The sequence below is a fragment of the Cebus imitator genome, unplaced genomic scaffold, assembly GCF_001604975.1.
Source record: "Cebus imitator isolate Cc_AM_T3 unplaced genomic scaffold, Cebus_imitator-1.0 Scaffold31, whole genome shotgun sequence".
Classification (NCBI taxonomy): Eukaryota; Metazoa; Chordata; class Mammalia; order Primates; family Cebidae; genus Cebus; species Cebus imitator.
This window is the reverse complement of record NW_016107346.1, coordinates 9,785,883-9,804,639: the sequence shown is the minus strand read 5'-3', so window position 1 is coordinate 9,804,639 and position 18,757 is coordinate 9,785,883. Positions and strand designations below refer to the sequence as shown.

General features: G+C 49.9%; 1 protein-coding gene across 3 annotated transcripts in view; it reads left to right on the top strand.

Annotated features, from left to right (window-relative positions):
- CNNM4 (cyclin and CBS domain divalent metal cation transport mediator 4) overlaps positions 1-18,757 on the top strand; it is a 45,724-nt gene that overhangs the window by 22,669 nt on the left and 4,298 nt on the right. Inside the window, exons 2-6 of one of the 3 annotated variants that reach the window (XM_017524094.1) lie at positions 9,581-9,724; positions 10,073-10,207; positions 11,564-11,733; positions 12,047-12,143; positions 13,544-13,606. In XM_017524094.1, coding sequence (XP_017379583.1) covers positions 9,581-9,724; positions 10,073-10,207; positions 11,564-11,733; positions 12,047-12,143; positions 13,544-13,606 — 609 coding nt within the window. Of the gene's footprint in view, positions 1-9,580; positions 9,725-10,072; positions 10,208-11,563; positions 11,734-12,046; positions 12,144-13,543; positions 13,607-14,961; positions 16,059-18,757 lie in introns of those variants that run through there. The other 2 variants (XM_037736947.1, XM_017524095.2) reach the window with 2 other exon arrangements.

The following is an 18,757-nucleotide window of genomic DNA, read 5'->3' as shown; positions in this document are numbered from 1 at the left end:
CCGTGTTGACCAGGATGGTCTCGATCTGTTGACCAGGATGGTCTCGATCTCTTGACCTCGTGATCCACCCGCCTCGGCCTCCCAAAGTGCTGGGATTACAGGCTTGAGCCACCACGCCCGGCCGATAGTGGTTTTTCTTATAGATTTATAAGTGTTGTATAAAACAGTGACTTTGGACCAGTTAGCCTAGTACCTTTCATTGAATAATTTCTCTTTTCACCACTGATTTAAAATACCAGATTTATTATATATATACAGTATTCCCAATTTGTTGGAGTTTATTTCTGTCCATAGCCAGGTATGGTGGCTCATGTCTGCAGTCCCAGCATTTTGGGAGGCCAAGGCAGGAGGATCTCTTGAGCCCAGGAGTTTGAGATCAGCCTGGGCAGCATAATGAGACCTCAACTCTACCAAAAATTAAAAAAAAGAAAATTAGCTGAGCTTGGTGACATGCACCTGTAGTCTCAGCTACTTGGGAGGCTGAGGTGGGAGGTTTACTTGAGCCCAGGAAGTCAAAGCTGCAGTGAGCTGTGATCATGCCACTATACTGCAGCCTGGGTAACAGAATGAGACCTGTCTAAAAGAAATTAAATAATTCTGTCCATTGTTCTCTTCAGTACTGACTGTTGTTATTGTTGTTGTTTGTTTGTTTTTTGGGATGGAGTCTTGCTGTGTCATCCAGGCTGGAGTATGGTGGCATGATCTTAGCTCACTACAACTTTCGCCTCCTAGGTTCAAGTGATTCTCCTGCGTCAGCCTGCTGAGTAGCTGGGATTACAGGCCTGTGCCACCACACCTAACTAATTTTTGTATTTTTAGTAAGGATGGGGGTTTCACCATGTTGGCCAGGCTGGTCTCAAACTCCTGACCTCAAGCGATCTGCCCATTTTGACCTTCCAAAGTGCTGGGATTACAGGCATGAGCCACCGCACCCAGCCCAGTACTACACTGTTTTAATCATAGTAATTTTTTTTTTGGAGACGGGGTCTCACTGTGTCTCAGAGTCCAGCAAGTGTACAGTGTATGACCTGCCTGCTGGGCTACCACAGCCTTCTGGTCTTCTGGCCTTTGCCTGGACTGACTGCCCTTACTGCCAGCTGCATCTCTGGGAGGAGGGGAGCAACATAGATGAGCCCTGCTTAGGATTATGGATGAGCCCAGCTGCCCTCCCTGAGTCTGGAGGGTAGAGGCTTGTCGCTCTGGCTGGCTCCTCTCCTGCCCTGGCTCTGCCTTCTTGCTGGGTTGGCCGCCACTCACCCCGGCGGTTGAGGTCAGCACTATTAATAGCCAGCTTAATCCTCTGGGAGCTTGGAAGGGAGGAAAGAGCAGAAGATCACCAGGAAATCAGGGTGCTCAGCCATCTGCAGGTGTGGACCCAGGGCCCAAGCCTGTGACTTCCAGTCAGCCTGGCCCTCGCCTCTCCCATGGGAGGGCCTGAGAGCCTGGGGCCATCCTGGACCCCTGGGATCTCAGAGGCTGGACCTTCCCAGGAGACTCATTGAGTAAGATTCAGAGGACTCCCTCTTTGGTGGTGGAAATCCCTAGTCTGCTCTGGGGCCCCTGGCTTTTCCCCATGAGAAAAGGCAACTGGAGCTGGTGAGTCAGGCCCTCTCAGGGCCCCTGTGGACTTTGTAACACGGCACCTAGTAATATGTTTTTCTTAAGGGCTTTGAGGGACTGTAAAGTCTTTTTTATGGAGGGCGGGGAAGGAGAACATAGCAGTTTGCTAAAACGGGTATTGTGCAGGGTGGGGCCATCCTTTCTGTATCCAGCAGGGGTGTGAAGCACCTGCTGCGCCAGGCATGGTGGGAGGGGTTGGGGTGGCATGGCGAGCAAGGGCACAACTCAGGCCTTGCTGAAGCCTCACTGCAGCCTGGTCAGTGGGAGATGGACGCTGGTCAGCCGACGGCACAGAGCTGTGAAAGGAAGAAACGGATTGGGGGCCAGGGCCCTGAGAGCTAACAGGGGCATCCAGGGCTGATGTTTGAGTCCAGGGCAGAAGGATAAAGAGGTGTGACATGAAGGCTGGGGAGCAGGAAGAGCTTCGAGCAACTCAGGCAGGGCTGGGATCCTGTCATTCCTTGCCCCTGCACCAGCTGCGAGGGAGCCATGAGGGAGGCTGAGGCTGGCACCTGCCTTCTGCCCAGCCCTCCAGGGCTTCTGGAGGCCTCACATGCTGTTTTCTGACTGTGGAGGGCATGGTCCCACCTGGCTGCTGCTGGACAGAAGTTGGTAAAGGGCAGAGTAGTCAAGCATGCCACCAGGCGAAGCCTGGAGGAGACAGCAGGGACAGCCAGGGTGCCAGGCACCTTCTTTCTGGGTCTGCCTTTGTAGCAGTGCTTGGAAAGTGGTTGAGAAGGCTCAGGAACCCTGAAGTCCTAGAGGAAGAATTTTTTAGAATTTTTTTTAAGTTACTTTAATGGATTTTTTTTTTTTTTTTCTGATTATGAAATTAATACTATTGGCCAGGGATGGTGGCTCACGCCTGTAATCCCAGCACTTTGGGAGGCTCAGGCGAGCAGATCACTTGAGGTCAGAAGTTCAAGGCCAGCCTGGGCAACATGGTAAAACCCATCTCTACTAAAAATACAAAAATCCAGCCGGGTACCGTGGCTCATGCCTGTAATCCCAGCACTTTAGGAGGCTGAGATGGGTGGATCACCTGAGGTCAGGAGTTCCAGACCAGCCTGACCAGTATGGTGAAAACCTGTCTCTACTAAAAATACAAAAATTAGCTGGGCATGGGGGCGTGTGCCTGTAGTCCCAGCTACTCAAGAGGCTGAGAGAGGAGAATTGCTTGAACTGGGGAGGCGGAGGTTGCAGCAGTGAGCCGAGATCGTACCGCTGCACTCCAGCCTGAACAACAGACGAGACTCTGTCTCCAAAAAAAAAATTAAAATACAAAAATTGGCTGGGCATGGTGGTGCATGCCTGTAATCCCAACTACTCGGAAGGCTGAGGCAGGAGAATTGCATGAATCCGGGAGGTGGAGGTTGTAGTGAGCTGAGATCACGCCACTGCACTCCAGCTTGGGCAACAGAGAGAGACTCCATCTCAAAAAGAAAGAAAAAAGAAAGAGAGAGAGAGAGAGAAAGACAGACTATTAATTATGAAAATTTTGGAATTTTTGTATAGGAAAGTATAAAAAGAAAACAGAAACCATCCTGAATCCCCCATACGTAGATTAAGCCATATGAATTGCTGGTTTTATTAAAAAAATAATTGAATATAAGTTATTTTATATGGCTCAACCAAGTATTAACATTTTGCTATATTTCCTTAGTCATTTTTCATTGACTAAGGACTACTTTGAAAAATGGATTTTCAGTTGTAGATGTATTATCTTAATTTTTTTTGTGTGTGTGTGTGTGTGTGTGTTTGACTCACTCTGTGGCCCAGGCTGGAGTATAGTGGCGTGATCTCTGCCTTCCAGGTTCAAACGATTCTCCTGCCTCAGCCTCCTGACTAGCTGGGATTGCAGGTGCTTGCTACCACACCCAGCTAATTTTTTGTATTTTTAGTAGAGATGGGATTTTGCCATGTTGGCCAGGCCGGTCTCCCAACTCCTGATCTCAGGTGATCTACCTGCCTCAACCTCGCTAAGTGCCAGGATTACAGGCATGTGCCACTGCACTTGGCCGACGACGCCCCCAGAATCTAATCAGCCAATTGAATGGACACCAATTATAACATAAGGTAGCTCATTAAAATATAACTTTATGGGCCAGGCACGGTGACGCATGCCTGAAATCTCAGCACTTTCAGAGGCCAAGGTGGACAGAACACTTGAGGTCAGGAGCACTAGACTAGCCTAGCCAACATATTGAAACTGCATCTCTACTAAAAATACAAAAAATTAGCTGGGTGTGGTGGCACATGCCTGTAATCCCAGCTACTCAGGAGTCTGGGGTGGGAGAATCACTGGAATCCTGGAGGTGGAGGTTGCAGTGAGCTGACATCGTGCTACTGCACTCTAGCCTGGGCGACAAAGTGAAACGCTGTCTCAAACACACACACATACACACATACACACACACACACACACAATTTTATTAGAATGTATGTAGTGAGAATCCTAAATATAAGTACTAAATTGATCTGCTTATTTTAGATGTTAAATCATTTAGCAGTAATTTCTAAAGTACAGAAACTTCCACTAAAAACTAAAATACTTCTTTCTGTCTTCAGCCTCCCTTCCTCTTCCCCTCTCCCACTCCCCTTCTCCTCACTGGTTTCTTTTCTTCTCCTGCCAAATGGGTGTAGAGGCACAAAGAAAGAGAGAAGGGGCCGGGTGCTATGGGGGCCAGGTGTGGTAGCTCACCCCTGTAATCCCAGCACTTTGGGAGGCCAAGGTGGGTGGATCTCCCGAGGTCAGGAGTTCGTGACCAGCCTGGCCAACCTGGTGAAACTCCGTCTAAAAATTTTGTACTTAAAAGATACAAAAAATTAGCTGGGCTGGTGGCTGGTGCCTATAATCCCAGCTACTCGGTAGGCTGAGGCAGGAGAATCGCGTGAAGCCGCTAGGGGAAGGTTGCCGTGAGCCGAGATTACGCCACAACACTCCAGCCTGGGCGACAAGCAAGACTACATCTCAAAAAAAAAAAGAAAAGAAAAGAAAAAAGAGGAGGTCGGGCTTACTGCCCCTTGGGCCTGATAACTGGGACGGAGCTGCCTTGAAAGGAGACAGGAGTTTTGGGGGATGGGCACGAGCTGGGTTTTGGCTGTGTTAATTTCAAGGTATTACTGACATTTGGCAGAACTTGGATAGAGGAATCTGGAGGGCACAGGAGAGCACAGGGCTGCAGAGATTTATTTGGGACACTTGTACACTTATATTTGAAGTTGCTAGGCAAGAGACCAGGGGTACCGACTGAGTCCTGAGTGTCTCCAGCATTAAGTGGTCAGGGAGAAGCAGTGACCCCTAAGATCAGGAGCACTGGGAGGGGCTATGTCCTGGAAGCCCTGGGCAGGAAGGGTTTCCAGGGGAAAGGAGGGAGTTGGTCAGCAGGTCATCTGGGAATAATACTCCACCATGGGAGGTCATTGGTGACCTTGACCAGAGATTCTCTGGCCCAGGGAGGGAAGATTCTGAGGACAAAAAGCTGTCCCCTCTGGACAGACAAATTAGACAAAGGCAAAAACAGCACAGAGGCCCAAAGCTCACTCTGCAGAGGGTAACTGAGTGGCCCTTAGGCTGGAACCTCTGTGTGGGACCCCTGTTGGCCAACTATCAGCCAGTGCTCAAAGCTCAGCTTGCAGAGCAGTGGTGAATGTGTACACAGAGCCCAGGGCTGCCACCTACAAGGTGCCAGTTGTGCAGCTGGCCGCCACCTGAGGGTGCACATACACAGACAGCAGTGGATCCCACCAAGGGGCCTCAGAGAGGAGGTGGGGGCTGAAAGTGGCATCAAGACCCTGCTCAGGGAATCAGCTCATTTTATCCGCAGGAGGGCTGTTTCCTCTTTAAGAGAGGCTGGCAGTCCGGGCGTGGTGGCTCATGCTTGTAATCCTAGCACCCTGGGAGACTGAGGCAGTCAGAACACTTGAGGTCAGGAGTTTGAGACCAGCCTGGCCAACATGGTGAAACCCTGACTCTACTAAAAATGGAAAATTAGCCGGGTGTGGTGGTGCGCACCCAGCTACTCAGAAGGCTGAGGCAGGAGAATCGCTTGAACCCGGGAAATAAAGGTTTCAGTGAGCTGAGATTGCACCACTGCACTCCAGCCTGGGCAATAGAGGGAGACTCTGTCTCAAAAAAAAAAAAAAAAAAAAGAGAGAGAGAGAGAGGCCACCAGCATATCCCTGTGAAGGAACCTTTCATTGATCAGGATTTGGTCTGAGCCTGTGGAGTAATTAGGGATAGAATGTAGTAGGGAGGTTGTTTTCTGGCTTTGGAGGTCTGAACAAGGTTCTGCTCACTGAACCTTGTCAAAGGACATACCCCCATTCCATGGGGCTTAATCTGTGGCAGTGGAAGGCACAGAGGGTCCTTGTCCACCCTAGAGACTCTCACCAGTTTCCCTTTGTTCTCCTTAATTTTGTTTTCCCCTTAATTTTGTCTCAGTTTTTTTTATTATGAAAGTAAAACATGCCCATCAAATATAACAGTATAGAAGGGTGTAGAGAGAGGTGTAATAGCCTCCTCCCCAAACTCCAAATGCCCCCAGAGGCGACCACTCTTACTGCTTCTGGACGTTTCCAGGGCAGTTCAAGCCCACACACTCCCATTGTTTCTGTGCAGGCAGATGGCTCCAAGCATTCTGTTCCATGATTTGCTCTTTCACTAATAGCGTGTCTTGGATTTCATTCTGCACTTCATTCAACTGCCTCTGCCATGTTCTCCCTTGGGTAGCTGTGGCCCCTGTTGAGGCCCTGTGCCCTATTGCTATTGCTTTAGGTTGTTTCTGGTTTGGGGCTATTAAAAAGAATGTTGCTAAGAGCCCCCTTCTCTTGTGTCTTTTGTGAAGAACCCTAGGGTGAGTTCTTAGAAGTGGAACTTCCAAGTCCAAGGTTAGGAGCCCTTGATTTTGTAACATCCTGACCAATTGGCCCCTGAAATGTTGTGCCCTTTTACCTGGCCACCAACCAAATATAAGTGAGGGCCTGTTTGTCTTCCTATCCTTTGCCATAACTGGGCACTACCAGGCTTTTTAGAGGGTGCCCATCTGGAAGGGGGTACAGGTTGAGCATCCCAAATCCAAAAATCCAAAATCCCAAATGCTTCAAAATCCAAAACGTTCTGAGTACCAACATAATGCTCAAAAGAAATGCTCATTGGAGCATTTCATAGTTCAGATTTTCAGATTCGGGATGCTCAATGGCATGTATTCTGCAAATATTCCAAAAAAAAAAAAAAAAAATCTGAAATATAAAACAATTCTGGTCCCCAGTGAGGGATAAGGGATCCTCAGCCTGCCAAAGCTGCTTTCCTTTAATTCCCATCCCGAAGTGGTGACGTCGTTTTTCTGGATGCCCAGGCCCTTCCAGGCACTTTATTTCTCGAGGGCTCTCCTGCATGCACAGACTTCAGCAGGCAATGAGACCTGGGAATGGACCCCAGGGTCTCTGCCTGGCCCGCGGCCGCCCTGCTAGAGGCCTCATAGATCTCTTGAACTTGTTGGGTCATCTCTAGGAAGATACTGGGGAATTTCCAATTGAGTACACCCATGGATGGCTCTGTCTAACAAGGCGCTAAACTTTTTCTTTTTTTTTTTGGGACGGAGTTTCGCTCTTGTTACCCAGGCTGGAGTGCAATGGCACGATCTTGGCTCACTGCAACCTCCGCCTCCTGGGTTCAGGCAATTCTCCTGCCTCAGCCTCCTGAGTAGCTGGGATTACAGGCACACGCCACCATGCCCAGCTAATTTTTTGTATCTTTAGTAGAGACGGGGTTTCACCATGTTGACCAGGATGGTCTCGATCTCTTGACCTCGTGATCCACCCGCCTCGGCCTCCCAAAGTGCTGGGATTACAGGCTTGAGCCACCGCGCCCGGCCTGGCGCTAAACTTTTTCTGACCAGAACCTGTAGTGGGAAATACATATGTGTGTGAAAAACTTTCACAATACAGTACTCCTCCATACATGGAGTGTATTGTGAGAATTTTTGCTTTAGTCATGGGACCTCACATTCTCTCTGTTTTCCCTAAGAGGCCCTTAGGAGTTCTGAACAGCTCATCTTGGGCTGGGGGGTTTTCTGTGGCCTTAAATACCTGGAAAACATCCTCTACCGAGAGTATTTAGGATGAGTTCTTTTTTTTATTTTTTATTTTATTTCTTATTATACTTTAAGTTCTGGGGTACATGTGCAGAACGTGCAGGTTTGTTACATAGGTATACATGTGCCATAGTGGTTTGCTGCATCCATTACCCTGTCATCTACATTAGGTATTTCTCCTAATGCTATCCCTTCCCTAGCCCCCCACCCCCGACAGGCCCTGGGTGAGGATGAGTTCTTTAGTCCTTAGAGTGAGGCCCTTGGATTGTGAAGGGGAAGCCATACAGGAGACTCTGACTTGACCTTCACAGATTTCCATAGGCTTTTTCTCTTAGGCTGCTCTAAACCTGTGTTCCTGCGAGCGGGGTACAGCACACAGGGTTCATTCGCCTAGACTGTAGGCCCAGCCCTTCTTGGCTGTCCACTGTTACCACGTGCTGGAGCTGGGGTCATAAGAGCAGGGTACGGCCTTCAAAAAGGGGTCTAGGAAGACCCACCACCCCACAAGGTTTCTGTGGAGGGTCCTGCCCCACCCCAACCTCCTTCTCTCACTTTGGGTTGAGGGGTTGGCCCCTCTCTAATCAGTCTCTGTTCCACCTAATTACAGTGCTCAGCCTCTCTGTGCCTTGTCAGTGTGAGTCTTTCCCCTTTCCAAGAGTCCCAGAAGCCCCTGATAAGCACCAGGAAGGGTCTTTTTTTTCTTTTTTTCTTTTTTTTTTTTTTTTTTTGAGACAGAGTCTCACTCTGTTGCCCAGGCCATAGTGCAGTGGTGTAATCTTAGCTCACTTGCAACCTCTGCCTCCCACGTTCAAGCAATTCTACTGTCTCAGCCTCCCAAGTAGCTGGGACTAGATGTGTACCACCACGCCTGGCTAATTTTTGTATTTTTAAGATGGGGTTTCACCATGTTGGCCAGGCTGGTCTCAAACCTGGCCTCAAGCAATCTGCCCACTTTAGCCCCTGAAGGTGCTGAAATTACAGGCATGAGCCACTGTGCTTGGCGTTCCCATTTTTATCCTATTTAAACAAGTAGTCCTGGCCTGGCGTGGTAGCTCATGCCTGTATTCCCAGCACTTTGGGAAGCTGGGATGGGAGGATTGCTTAAGCCCAGGAATTTGATACTAGCCTGAGCAACATAGCAAGACCCCATCTCTACAAAAAATTTTAAAAAGTTAGCTGGGCATGGTGGCACACACCTGTGGTCTCAGCTACTCAGAAGGCTGAGGTGGGAGGATCTCTTGAGCCCAAAAGTTGGAGGCTGCAGTGAGCTATGATTGCACCACTTTGCTCCAACCTGGGTAACAGAGAAAGACCCTATCCTTCCCCCACACAAAAAAAGAGCAAAACGAAAAAGCGGTCCTTAATGAAATGCTTCTAAAAATTACTTTTGGACTTGGCACAGTGGCTGACGCTTGTAATCCCAGCACTTTGGGAAGCTGAGGCAGGCGGATCACGAGGTCAAGAGATCGAGACCATCCTGGCTAACACGGTGAAACTCAGTCTCTACTAAAAACACAAAAAATTACCTGGGCATGGTGGCATGTACCTATAGTCCCAGCTACTCAAGAGGCTGAGGCAGGAGAATCGCTTGAACCCAGGAGGCGGAGGTTGCAGATCACTCCTCTGTACTCCAGCGTGAATGACAGAACGAGACTCTATCTCAAAAAAAAATTTACTTTTGGTTTTCCTTTTCATAAAAGCAATGTCTGTTTGCAGTAGAAACATCAGGAAAGATGGAAAAGAGAAAAACCACCATGACCCCACCTGGTGACTTACGACTCTAGGTGTAGAGTTAATGTTTTAGTTGAGGGAGTCTCGTGACTGGCCCCTGGGCTCTCATCTGACCTGCTGCATTGTCCCCACAGGGAAGTCCCACCTGGCCATTGTGCAGAAGGTGAACAACGAGGGTGAGGGTGACCCCTTCTACGAGGTCCTGGGCCTGGTCACCCTGGAGGACGTGATCGAGGAGATCATCAAGTCCGAGATCCTGGACGAGTCCGACATGTACAGTGAGTGCAGCCCTCCGCAGGGCCCAGGACCCCTTTCCTGCTTGCATCCAAATCCAAATTCCTAGCCCTTCAGGCTAGGGACATTGGGGGCCCAGCACCCTGGGGCCCAGTGGCTGGGTGCCCTGCACTGGCCAGGGTGAGCAGGGAGCAGGTTTCTGAGAGCAGTGCCCGGAGGCTGCCTTCACCCTCAGCCTCTGTGCCTCGGTGTCAGCCCAGGACCCTGCCAGCCAGAGCCTGCTGCTCCTGTATGGAATGAGGGGCTGGAGAGCAGGAGCTGCGGGTGGGTTCCAGTCTCTTCCTGGGTCCTCAGGGAGCTGTGTTCTCAGTTCCACACCCTGTCTCCGGCAGCTGACAACCGAAGCCGGAAGCGGGTGTCCGAGAAGAACAAGCGGGACTTCTCTGCCTTCAAGGATGCAGATAACGAGCTCAAAGTGAAAATCTCCCCACAGCTCCTCCTGGCCGCTCATCGCTTCCTGGCCACAGGTAGGAGTGTGAGGAGGACCTTCTGGTCTTGGTGGAAGTACAGTCATAGGGGAAGAAGTCCTGGCTCTCTGGCTACTTCCCCCCCATAGCATGAGGGCTGCAGCAGGTGAGGGGTGTGGAGACAACACAGCGACTCTGGAAGGGGCCACGTGTCTCCTCTACCACTGGGGATCTCCCTCCGATTCGCTTGCCATTGATGCGCTGCTACTGCAAACTTCTAGGAAGCATCCAAGTTATTATATTTTATAGTTTCGAAAATAATGACTGGGCACTATGGCTCACACCTATAATCCCAGCACTTTGGGAGGCAAAGGAGGAGGATTGCATGAGCCCAGGAATTCAAGAGCAGCCTGAGCAATGCGGCCAGAACCCATCTCTACAAAAAATACAAAAGCCAGGCATGGTAGTGCCCACCTGTAGTCCCAGCTACTCGGACAGTTGCATGCCTGTGGTCCCAGCTACTCAGGAGGCTGACGTGGGAGGACCACTTGAGCCTGGGAGTTTGAAGCTGCAGTGAGTTGTGAATGTACCACTGCACTCAGCCTGGGCCACAGAGCAAGATTCTGTCTCAAAAACAACAAAAAAGAAAATAACCACTGAGGTGGGCCTCTGGGCTGGCCAGGCCCTTCAGGGCTTGTGGAATGGGAAGGAGAAGGGATCCTTCCTCTTCTGTGGGCCTGCTAGGTGTGGCCAAACCCCTTGTGTGCTCACGCACTCTGAGGAGCTTGCATCCAGCTCTGCTCTCATCTCTCCACCCTCCCCTCTGCAGACGTGTGCTGGTTCTCGCAGGAATTCACCTCTAGTTGAGAAACATTTTTCTCTTTTCAGCCCTGATTCAAAGCTCTGTTGGGGTCTTGGGTACCAGGTCCTGCTCTGCCCACTGTGTCCCCTTCCCACCCAATTTATCTTTCTTCCCATTCCTTTCTTGCTAAAGAGTGGTAATTCCCGTTATTTTTCCTGTGGGATATTAATGCTGATGCAATAATTATAGTCACATTTACTAAGTGCTGTCCATATGCTATCACCTTCGCCCTCACAACCACCCTGTGAAGCTTTTACCCCCATATTACAGATGAGGAAACTGAGACACGGGTTGAGTAATTTGCCCAAGGTCACATGCTGTTCTTGCAGGAGCCACTGTTCAGGCCTGGGCAGGCAGGCAGCCTTGGGTCTAACCAGTCAGAAGCCAAGTGTGCTCCTTGCCCAGGGAGGTGCAGAACTGAGGGTGGGCCGAGCAGGCAGGGAGTCCTCCGAGCACAGCGCGGCTGCTGTGGTTGGGGTAGAGGCATAGCAGTGATGAAACTTCAGGGCCTCCTGGCCGGCCCCGTGTGAGGTCTCCTCTCTTTCCTCCTACAGAGGTCCCCCAGTTTAGTCCCTCCCTGATATCAGAGAAGATCCTGCTGCGGCTGCTCAAGTACCCAGACGTCATTCAGGAACTCAAGTTTGACGAGCATAACAAGTACTATGCCCGCCATTATCTGTACACCCGAAATAAGCCAGCCGACTACTTCATCCTCATCCTGCAGGTGAGCCCGCTCAGCCCTGGGCCTGCTGCCTGCTTCCCCTGGTACCACAGCTGCCCCCCACCCCGGGCCCTCTCTCCTGCCTGCTGCAGAGGTACGTGGCTTCCCAGCCTGAGGAGCCTGCTGCCTCCCCTACACGGCCGTCCTCTCCCTGAGAGTCTACCCTTGATCTTGCAGGTCAGGCCCTGAGCTCTCCAGGGCTCCAGTACTGGCCCTTCCTCCAGCCCCACTGTCCCTCATTCTTCACTCCCTGTCCTGCCTCATCCTGTGTTTCCTCCCTCACTCTGTCTCTAATCCCAGCCCTGTGATCTTTCAGGGGAAGGTGGAGGTGGAGGCAGGGAAGGAGAATATGAAGTTTGAGACGGGCGCCTTCTCCTACTATGGGACTATGGCCCTGACCTCGGTCCCTTCCGGTGAGTTGTTGCGCAGGGTCTGTGCTGCCCTCTGGCTCCCCTGCAGCTAGGCCATGGACCAACACCAGAACGGAGTGCTGGCCCCAGAGCTCATAGCCAGTCAGCTGGGGCAGAGGGAGGCTGCTGAGGCGGGAGCTGCCAGAGCCTGGAGCGGGTGGCATGGAAGAGTAGAGGGAGCTGCCCCTTTGAACGGGGTCCAGAGGCTGGAGGGGAAGAGAGGAGAGGGATTTTAGAGCAAGAGCCTGTAGGCAGCAGGGGGCATGTCCAGAGGTGTCAGACCAGCCTGCCTGGGGAAGAGGCCTGTGGGGAGGAAGGCCCAGGGCCCTGCTCCTGAGGACAGGAGGGGAATCTAGGTGTCCAAAGTGCCCTGGGGTGAAGAGCCAGGCCAGGTCCTGTTTGCCAGGGCAGGTTACAGATGGGTTTGGCTTTGCAGGGGACACGGCTACTGGGTTTTGGTTAGTCAGCTCCAATGGAATAAAGGGCCTTGGGGACAGATAAGCGAGGGGAGACTGGGCACCCTCCGAGAGGTGTTATGGAAGGTTTGGGGATGCGCCACTCTGGCCGCCCTGGTGCCTTCTCCCCTGCTGAGTGGCTCAGGCCGTCCCTACAGAGCCCCACAGGCAAGGCCCCGCAGGCCCGGGTCTCGCCAGCTCATCTCCTTGCTCCTCTCCAGCCTTCGGTCTTGGGGTGGGGGGGTGGCTGCAGTGTAGACAGAGAATGTCCACTTTGGTGCTGGAGAACAGGCCACACCAGTGGGGTGTGTGCTACAGCTCCCAGAGAACCTCTGTGCCGTGCCTGTCGTTGTCCTTTGACAAAAAGGATCCAGAGGGGCATGGGGGTAGGGCACCCATGAATATTGACACCATGCTCAACTTATCCACTGTGTCCTTGGCCCCTCCCCCAGATGAGTGGGGCACAGCAGGCTCCCTGGGCACGAGAAACACAGGGCTCCAGAGCGGGGCTCTGAGCAGGTGGACCCTGCCAGATGCCTCAGGCCCAGGGAGGACTTCCTTTGCCCCATTCAGCTTGAGGAAATCTCATTCAGAAGGCAGGCAGGCAGGCACGGGAGGCTTCCCCCAGGCACTCTTCATGCAGTGATGTCTCAGAGGCATGGTCAGGGCCTGGGTTCTGTCCCTCTACCCATAGTCTCTCTGTTCCCACTTGATGTGGCTGGAAGGGAGGGGAGATGACTAGGCACACTCAGCCAGTTTCTGCCCATCTCCACACAGGGCTTATGGCTCTGCCCTGAGCACCCTTCCCATCAGAGCCATGTCCCTTTCTCTACTGGGCCCGTCTGCCCAAAGCAGCCTGGCCCCATCAGGTCTGCCTCTGTCCTGTGGCTGTGACTCCATGTCCTGTCTCCTGACTGCACCCATCACTGACCTTCTCTTTTGCTCCAGTGCCTTCAGTCCAGGTCGGGTGTCCGCCTGGCAAGCGGAACTCCCTGCTCTGCTGGCTTACAGGTAACATGGCATGGCTGAGGGTCACACTGCCACCTGCCGCCTGAGCCTTCACACTGCAGCTGCATTAACCTCCCCACAGGGACTGGGCACCCGCCTGCTCAATGTGGGCCACCTGACCTCAGTGGCTCTGCTTGGCTGGGGCCAAATTTCTGGCCAGCTTTGCTGCCTCAGTTCTAGAAGGGCTGAAAGGCTCCCCCAAAGGTCTCCTAGTCCCTGAGATCACATACACAGAGACATACCCCACACAGATACACACATACACGCAGAGACACACACAGATAAAACACACACACAGAGATACCACGTACACAAAAAGAGATACCACACACACAGAGAGACACAGATACATGCACCCATAGACACACACACACACACACACACACACACACACACACACTGACACATACAGGTACATACACATGCCTATAGAGAGACACACACAGAGATACCACACACACTCATAGACACATTCACAGAGATACCACACACACACAGTAACACACAGATACACCCAGAGACACACACAGAGATACTACACACAGAAGCACACATGCAGATACACACACCCATAGACACACACACACACACACACACACACAGATATATACACCCACAGACACATACACAGAGACACAGAGGTACCACATACACCCATAGACATACATACATACACACATCCATAGACACACACACACACACACACACACACACACAGATATACCCAAAGACACACCAAGATACATACAACCATAGACACAGAAACACCCATAGGGACACACACAGACACACAAACACAGATACACATCCATAGACACATGCATAGAGACACACACCCATAGGCACACACACAAAGAGATACGCACAGATGGACACATACTCAGAGACACACATAGAAACACAGCCATAGGCACACACAGATACACATCCATAGACACACACACAGAGACACACACACACAGATATATATATATATATACAGATACACCCATAGACACACAAACACAGAGACACACAGATACCACACACAGAAACACACACACACAGATGCACACACTCATAGACACACACAGACACCACACAGAGATCCCACACACAGAAACAGAAACACACATCCATAGACACATACACACAGAAACACCCACAGATACACACACATGAACCCAGAGGATAGGCTGGGAGTGGAGGGTTGCTCCTGGTCCAGCCAAGTGAGCACCAGCCAGCCTGCTGCCCTCCATAGCTGAGAGGAAACACACCCCAGCGGGTCAGCACTTCCTGCTCCAGGCCACCCACACACCTTGGCAGGGTGACTTGTCATCTCATCAGCTTTCTCTAAAAGACTTTCCGACTTTCTTCAGCTTCCCGTTCAGCTGCTGGCCCAGTAGGCAACTGTGAGGCCCTGAGGAGCATGGCCGCAGGTCACACTGCCCATTCAAGAGCCACCTCCACAGTTGCTGGCTAAATAATAATCTTGGTCTTTGCTTTCTCCTCTGTGAAATGGGAACAATACATGCACCCACTTCATAGAGTTGTCAGGAGAGTATGTGAGGGAATTGATGTAAAATGTTGAGTTAGAGCTCAATTATTATTATTGCTGTTTTTTTTTCTGATTACAATGAAAATGTGGCATTCCAACCAGAAAGTCTTTCATGAAAGGCCAATGCCATATGCTGCTTCTGGCTTTGGATGTATCATATTCCTGATACCTGTCCAGGGAGTTGGTGGGAATAATGGGGCCGGACTCATTCAGCTTGAGGTTTGCTGGGATTCCTGCGTGCACCCAGACTGCAGAGGGCATAGGATGGTGCTGGTCTCATCAGCTATGGCCTGTGCCCCTCAGGAGCAACATCAGCATCTTTGAGCTCCTCACACCCCAGAAGCCCTAAACACCCATCACCTCAGCCTGGGGATTCCCATTTTACATTTGTACAGCTGGGCCTTCTTCCATCCGGACTGTTCCAAGGCATACTCTGCTATTTTGACCCTCTGTTTAATAAATAAGTAGATGAAAAGGTGACTTAGAAGCAGTTCCTCCCTGTCCCTTTCAGACCTCCCCAGTGTGACCTCAGTCTCCTTCCCCTCCTCCGTACTTGCGCTGGTTTCATGGATGGCCGGGAGGTGATGCACCCATGATTTGAATCCTGACGTTTTTATCCACTGTGAGGACAGAGGCAATTTACCATAAGCTTTCTGGTCAGTGTCACAGTGTTCCATAGAGCAGGTGTGCCCTCATTGATTAGTTCTTGCATATTTATGCATATTTATGGAGGTCTCTATTATAAGTAATACCATGATATAAACTTTTTTACGCAAAAGAGCAAAAAACTTTTCCTTTGTTTAAGGTTACGTCCTTAGGATATCCTTTCAGCAATAAAATTACCAGGTCAAAACCTTGTAGTTTTTGTTTTATTTTTTGGGCTGGGCACAGTGGCTTACGCCTGTAATCCCAGCAATTTGGAGGCCAAGGCAGGCAGATCACAAGGTCAAGAGATTGAGACCATCCTGGCCAACATGGTGAAACCCTGTTTCTACTAAAAATACAAAAATTAGCCATGGTGGCGCACGCCTATGGTCCCAGCTACTCAGAGGCTGAAGCAGAATTGCTTGAACCCGGGAGGTGGAGGTTGCAGGGAGCTGAGATCGAGCCACTGCACTCCAGCCTGGTGACAGAGTGAGATTCTATCTCAAAAAAAAAAAAAAGTAAGGTAGCTTATTGGGAAAATAGAAAAGTCTTAAGAAAATTAAAAAGCATCATAAGTTCATCCATCAGAGACAAAATGTATTTTGGTGAATTTTTTCTAGGACTTCTGTTTTTTGGGTTGTTTCAACACATACATTCTTTCTCTGTCAACCAGGCCGGAGAGCAGTAGTGCAAACATAGCTCACTGCAGCCTCAGCTTCTTGGGCTCAAGCGATCCTCCCACCTCAGCCTTCCAAGTAGCTGGGACTACAAGCAGGTGCCACCATGCTGGGCTAATTTTTTTAAAAAAAACTTCTTGTAGAGATGGGGGTCTCACTGTGTTGTCCAGGATGGTCTCAAACTCATAGACTCCTCCCACCTCAGCCTCTCAAAGCACTGGGATTATAGGGAGGAGTCACTACACCTGGCCGGACCTCTAATCTTAATAGATCATGTCACTAATTTGTTTTTTTGTTTTTCTTTTTGAGATGGAGTCTTGCTGCAACGTGCAGGCTGGAGTGCAGTGGTGTGATCTTGGCTCACTGCAACCTCTGCTTCCCGGGTTCAAGCAACTCTCCTGCCTCAGCTTCCCGAGTAGCTGGGACTACAGTCATGCATTAACATGCCTGGCTTTTTTTTTTTTTTTTTTTTTTTTTTTTTTTTTTTGAGAAGGAGTCTCACCCTGTCGCCCAGGCTGGAGTGCAGTGGTGCAATCTCGGCTCACTGCAGCTTCTGCCTCCGGGTTCAAGTGATTCTCCTGCCTCAGTCTCCCAAGTAGCTGGGATTACAGGTGTGTACCACCACGCCTGGCTAATTTTTTGTATCTTGAGTAGAGATGGGGTTTCACCATGTTGGCCAGGCTGATCTCGAACTCCTGACCTCATGGTCCACCCGCCTCGGCCTCCCAAAGTGCTGGGATTATAGGCGTGAGCCATCACACCGGGCCAAATTTTGTATTTTTAGTAGAGACAGGGTTTCACCATATTGGCCAGACTGGTCTTGAACTTCAGACCTAGGTGTCTTAAAGTTCTGGGATTACAGCTGTGAGCCACCTTACCCAGCCCATGTCACTGATTTGTGTTGGTTTTAAATTCAGTTTCTTGGCCAGGCTTGGTGGCTCATTCCTGTAATCCTAGCACTTTGGGAGGCTGAGGCAGGAGGATCACTTGAGCCCAGGAGTTTGAGACCAGCCTGGGTAACATAGTTAGACCCTTTCTCTTTTAAAAATAAACTAAATTCAGTCCTGTTTCTAGAATGTTAGGAATCATTAATTAAAAGTGTTCCATTATTCAGATAGCTAATATGAAGTACTAAATAATACCCCTCATATTTCTGCTTTTTCTAGAAGTTAATCAGAGGTGTTACTCATTAGATACTTGCACACGATCTCTAAATATTTCCTGTTCCATGGGAATACTACAACTTCATCACAGAATAGCCAGACTATAGTTTGCTAGCTTTATATATAAAAATCAAAGCTTTATTTAAGCACAAAGAGTATTACTCAGTTCACTCTCTCTTAGTTAAAAATTGTATTGGTCATCGAGTCACTAGATTCAGTATGTTTGTTCTCTTCACTTGGCAATTTTTTAGAATGGCTAACTTAGTAACTTAGTAGTTAACTAAGCAAATCGGCTTAGTCTGCTTCCTGTTTGTTTAAAAGGATCTTGCATGCCTTCACAATTAATTTCCTTGTGCATTTCATGGTTTCCTAAGTGTTCTCAAAAACAAGTTAATGATATACAGTAATGTGTATCGTTTGAAAAAGCAGTTTCTTTTTCAAAATAAGATGTGCATTCCTTCCTTATTTGAGATTGTTACTACCATTTCCCAGTAGGGCAGCCTGTGCTTCCTCTAGTTGCCGGAAGAGGTGTGTACCACCTCCACCCAATTCTGCCTCATGAGAGGGAGAAGCACCTGCTACCCCCGCCAGGCCAGGCTGGCTGGGGTGCAGGTGGAAGTGAGTAGGACTGTGTTTCATGCTGAGTAGATTACGTGCAGAACATACTTTTGACTCCATAAAGGCATTGTCTTTTTTTTTTTGAGACAATGTAGTAGTCCAATCTTGGCTCATTATGACCTAGCCTCCCAGGCTCAGGTGATCCTCCCATCTCAGCCACCCAAGGAGCTGGGGCCACAGGCAAGAGCCACCATGCCTGGCTAATTTTTGTATTTTTTGTAGAGGTGGGGTTTTTGCTGTATTGCCCAGTCTGATCTTGAACTCAGGCTTGAGCAGTCTGCCTCCCAAAAGTGCTAGGATTACAGGTGTGTCACCTCGCCCAGCCCCCAATAAGAGCATTTTAAGATGTGACAGGGCATCTTATGTGAGGGGTTGTGTATTCACAACGTGAGAGTGCAAATTATACATTCTTCATTTCAACACACATTTTTTATTTAAAGTATGCAGTTTATGTCACTTGACATAAGCTAGTATTGAGACAAGGATGGCAGTTTGCTTGGTTTTTTTTTTTTTT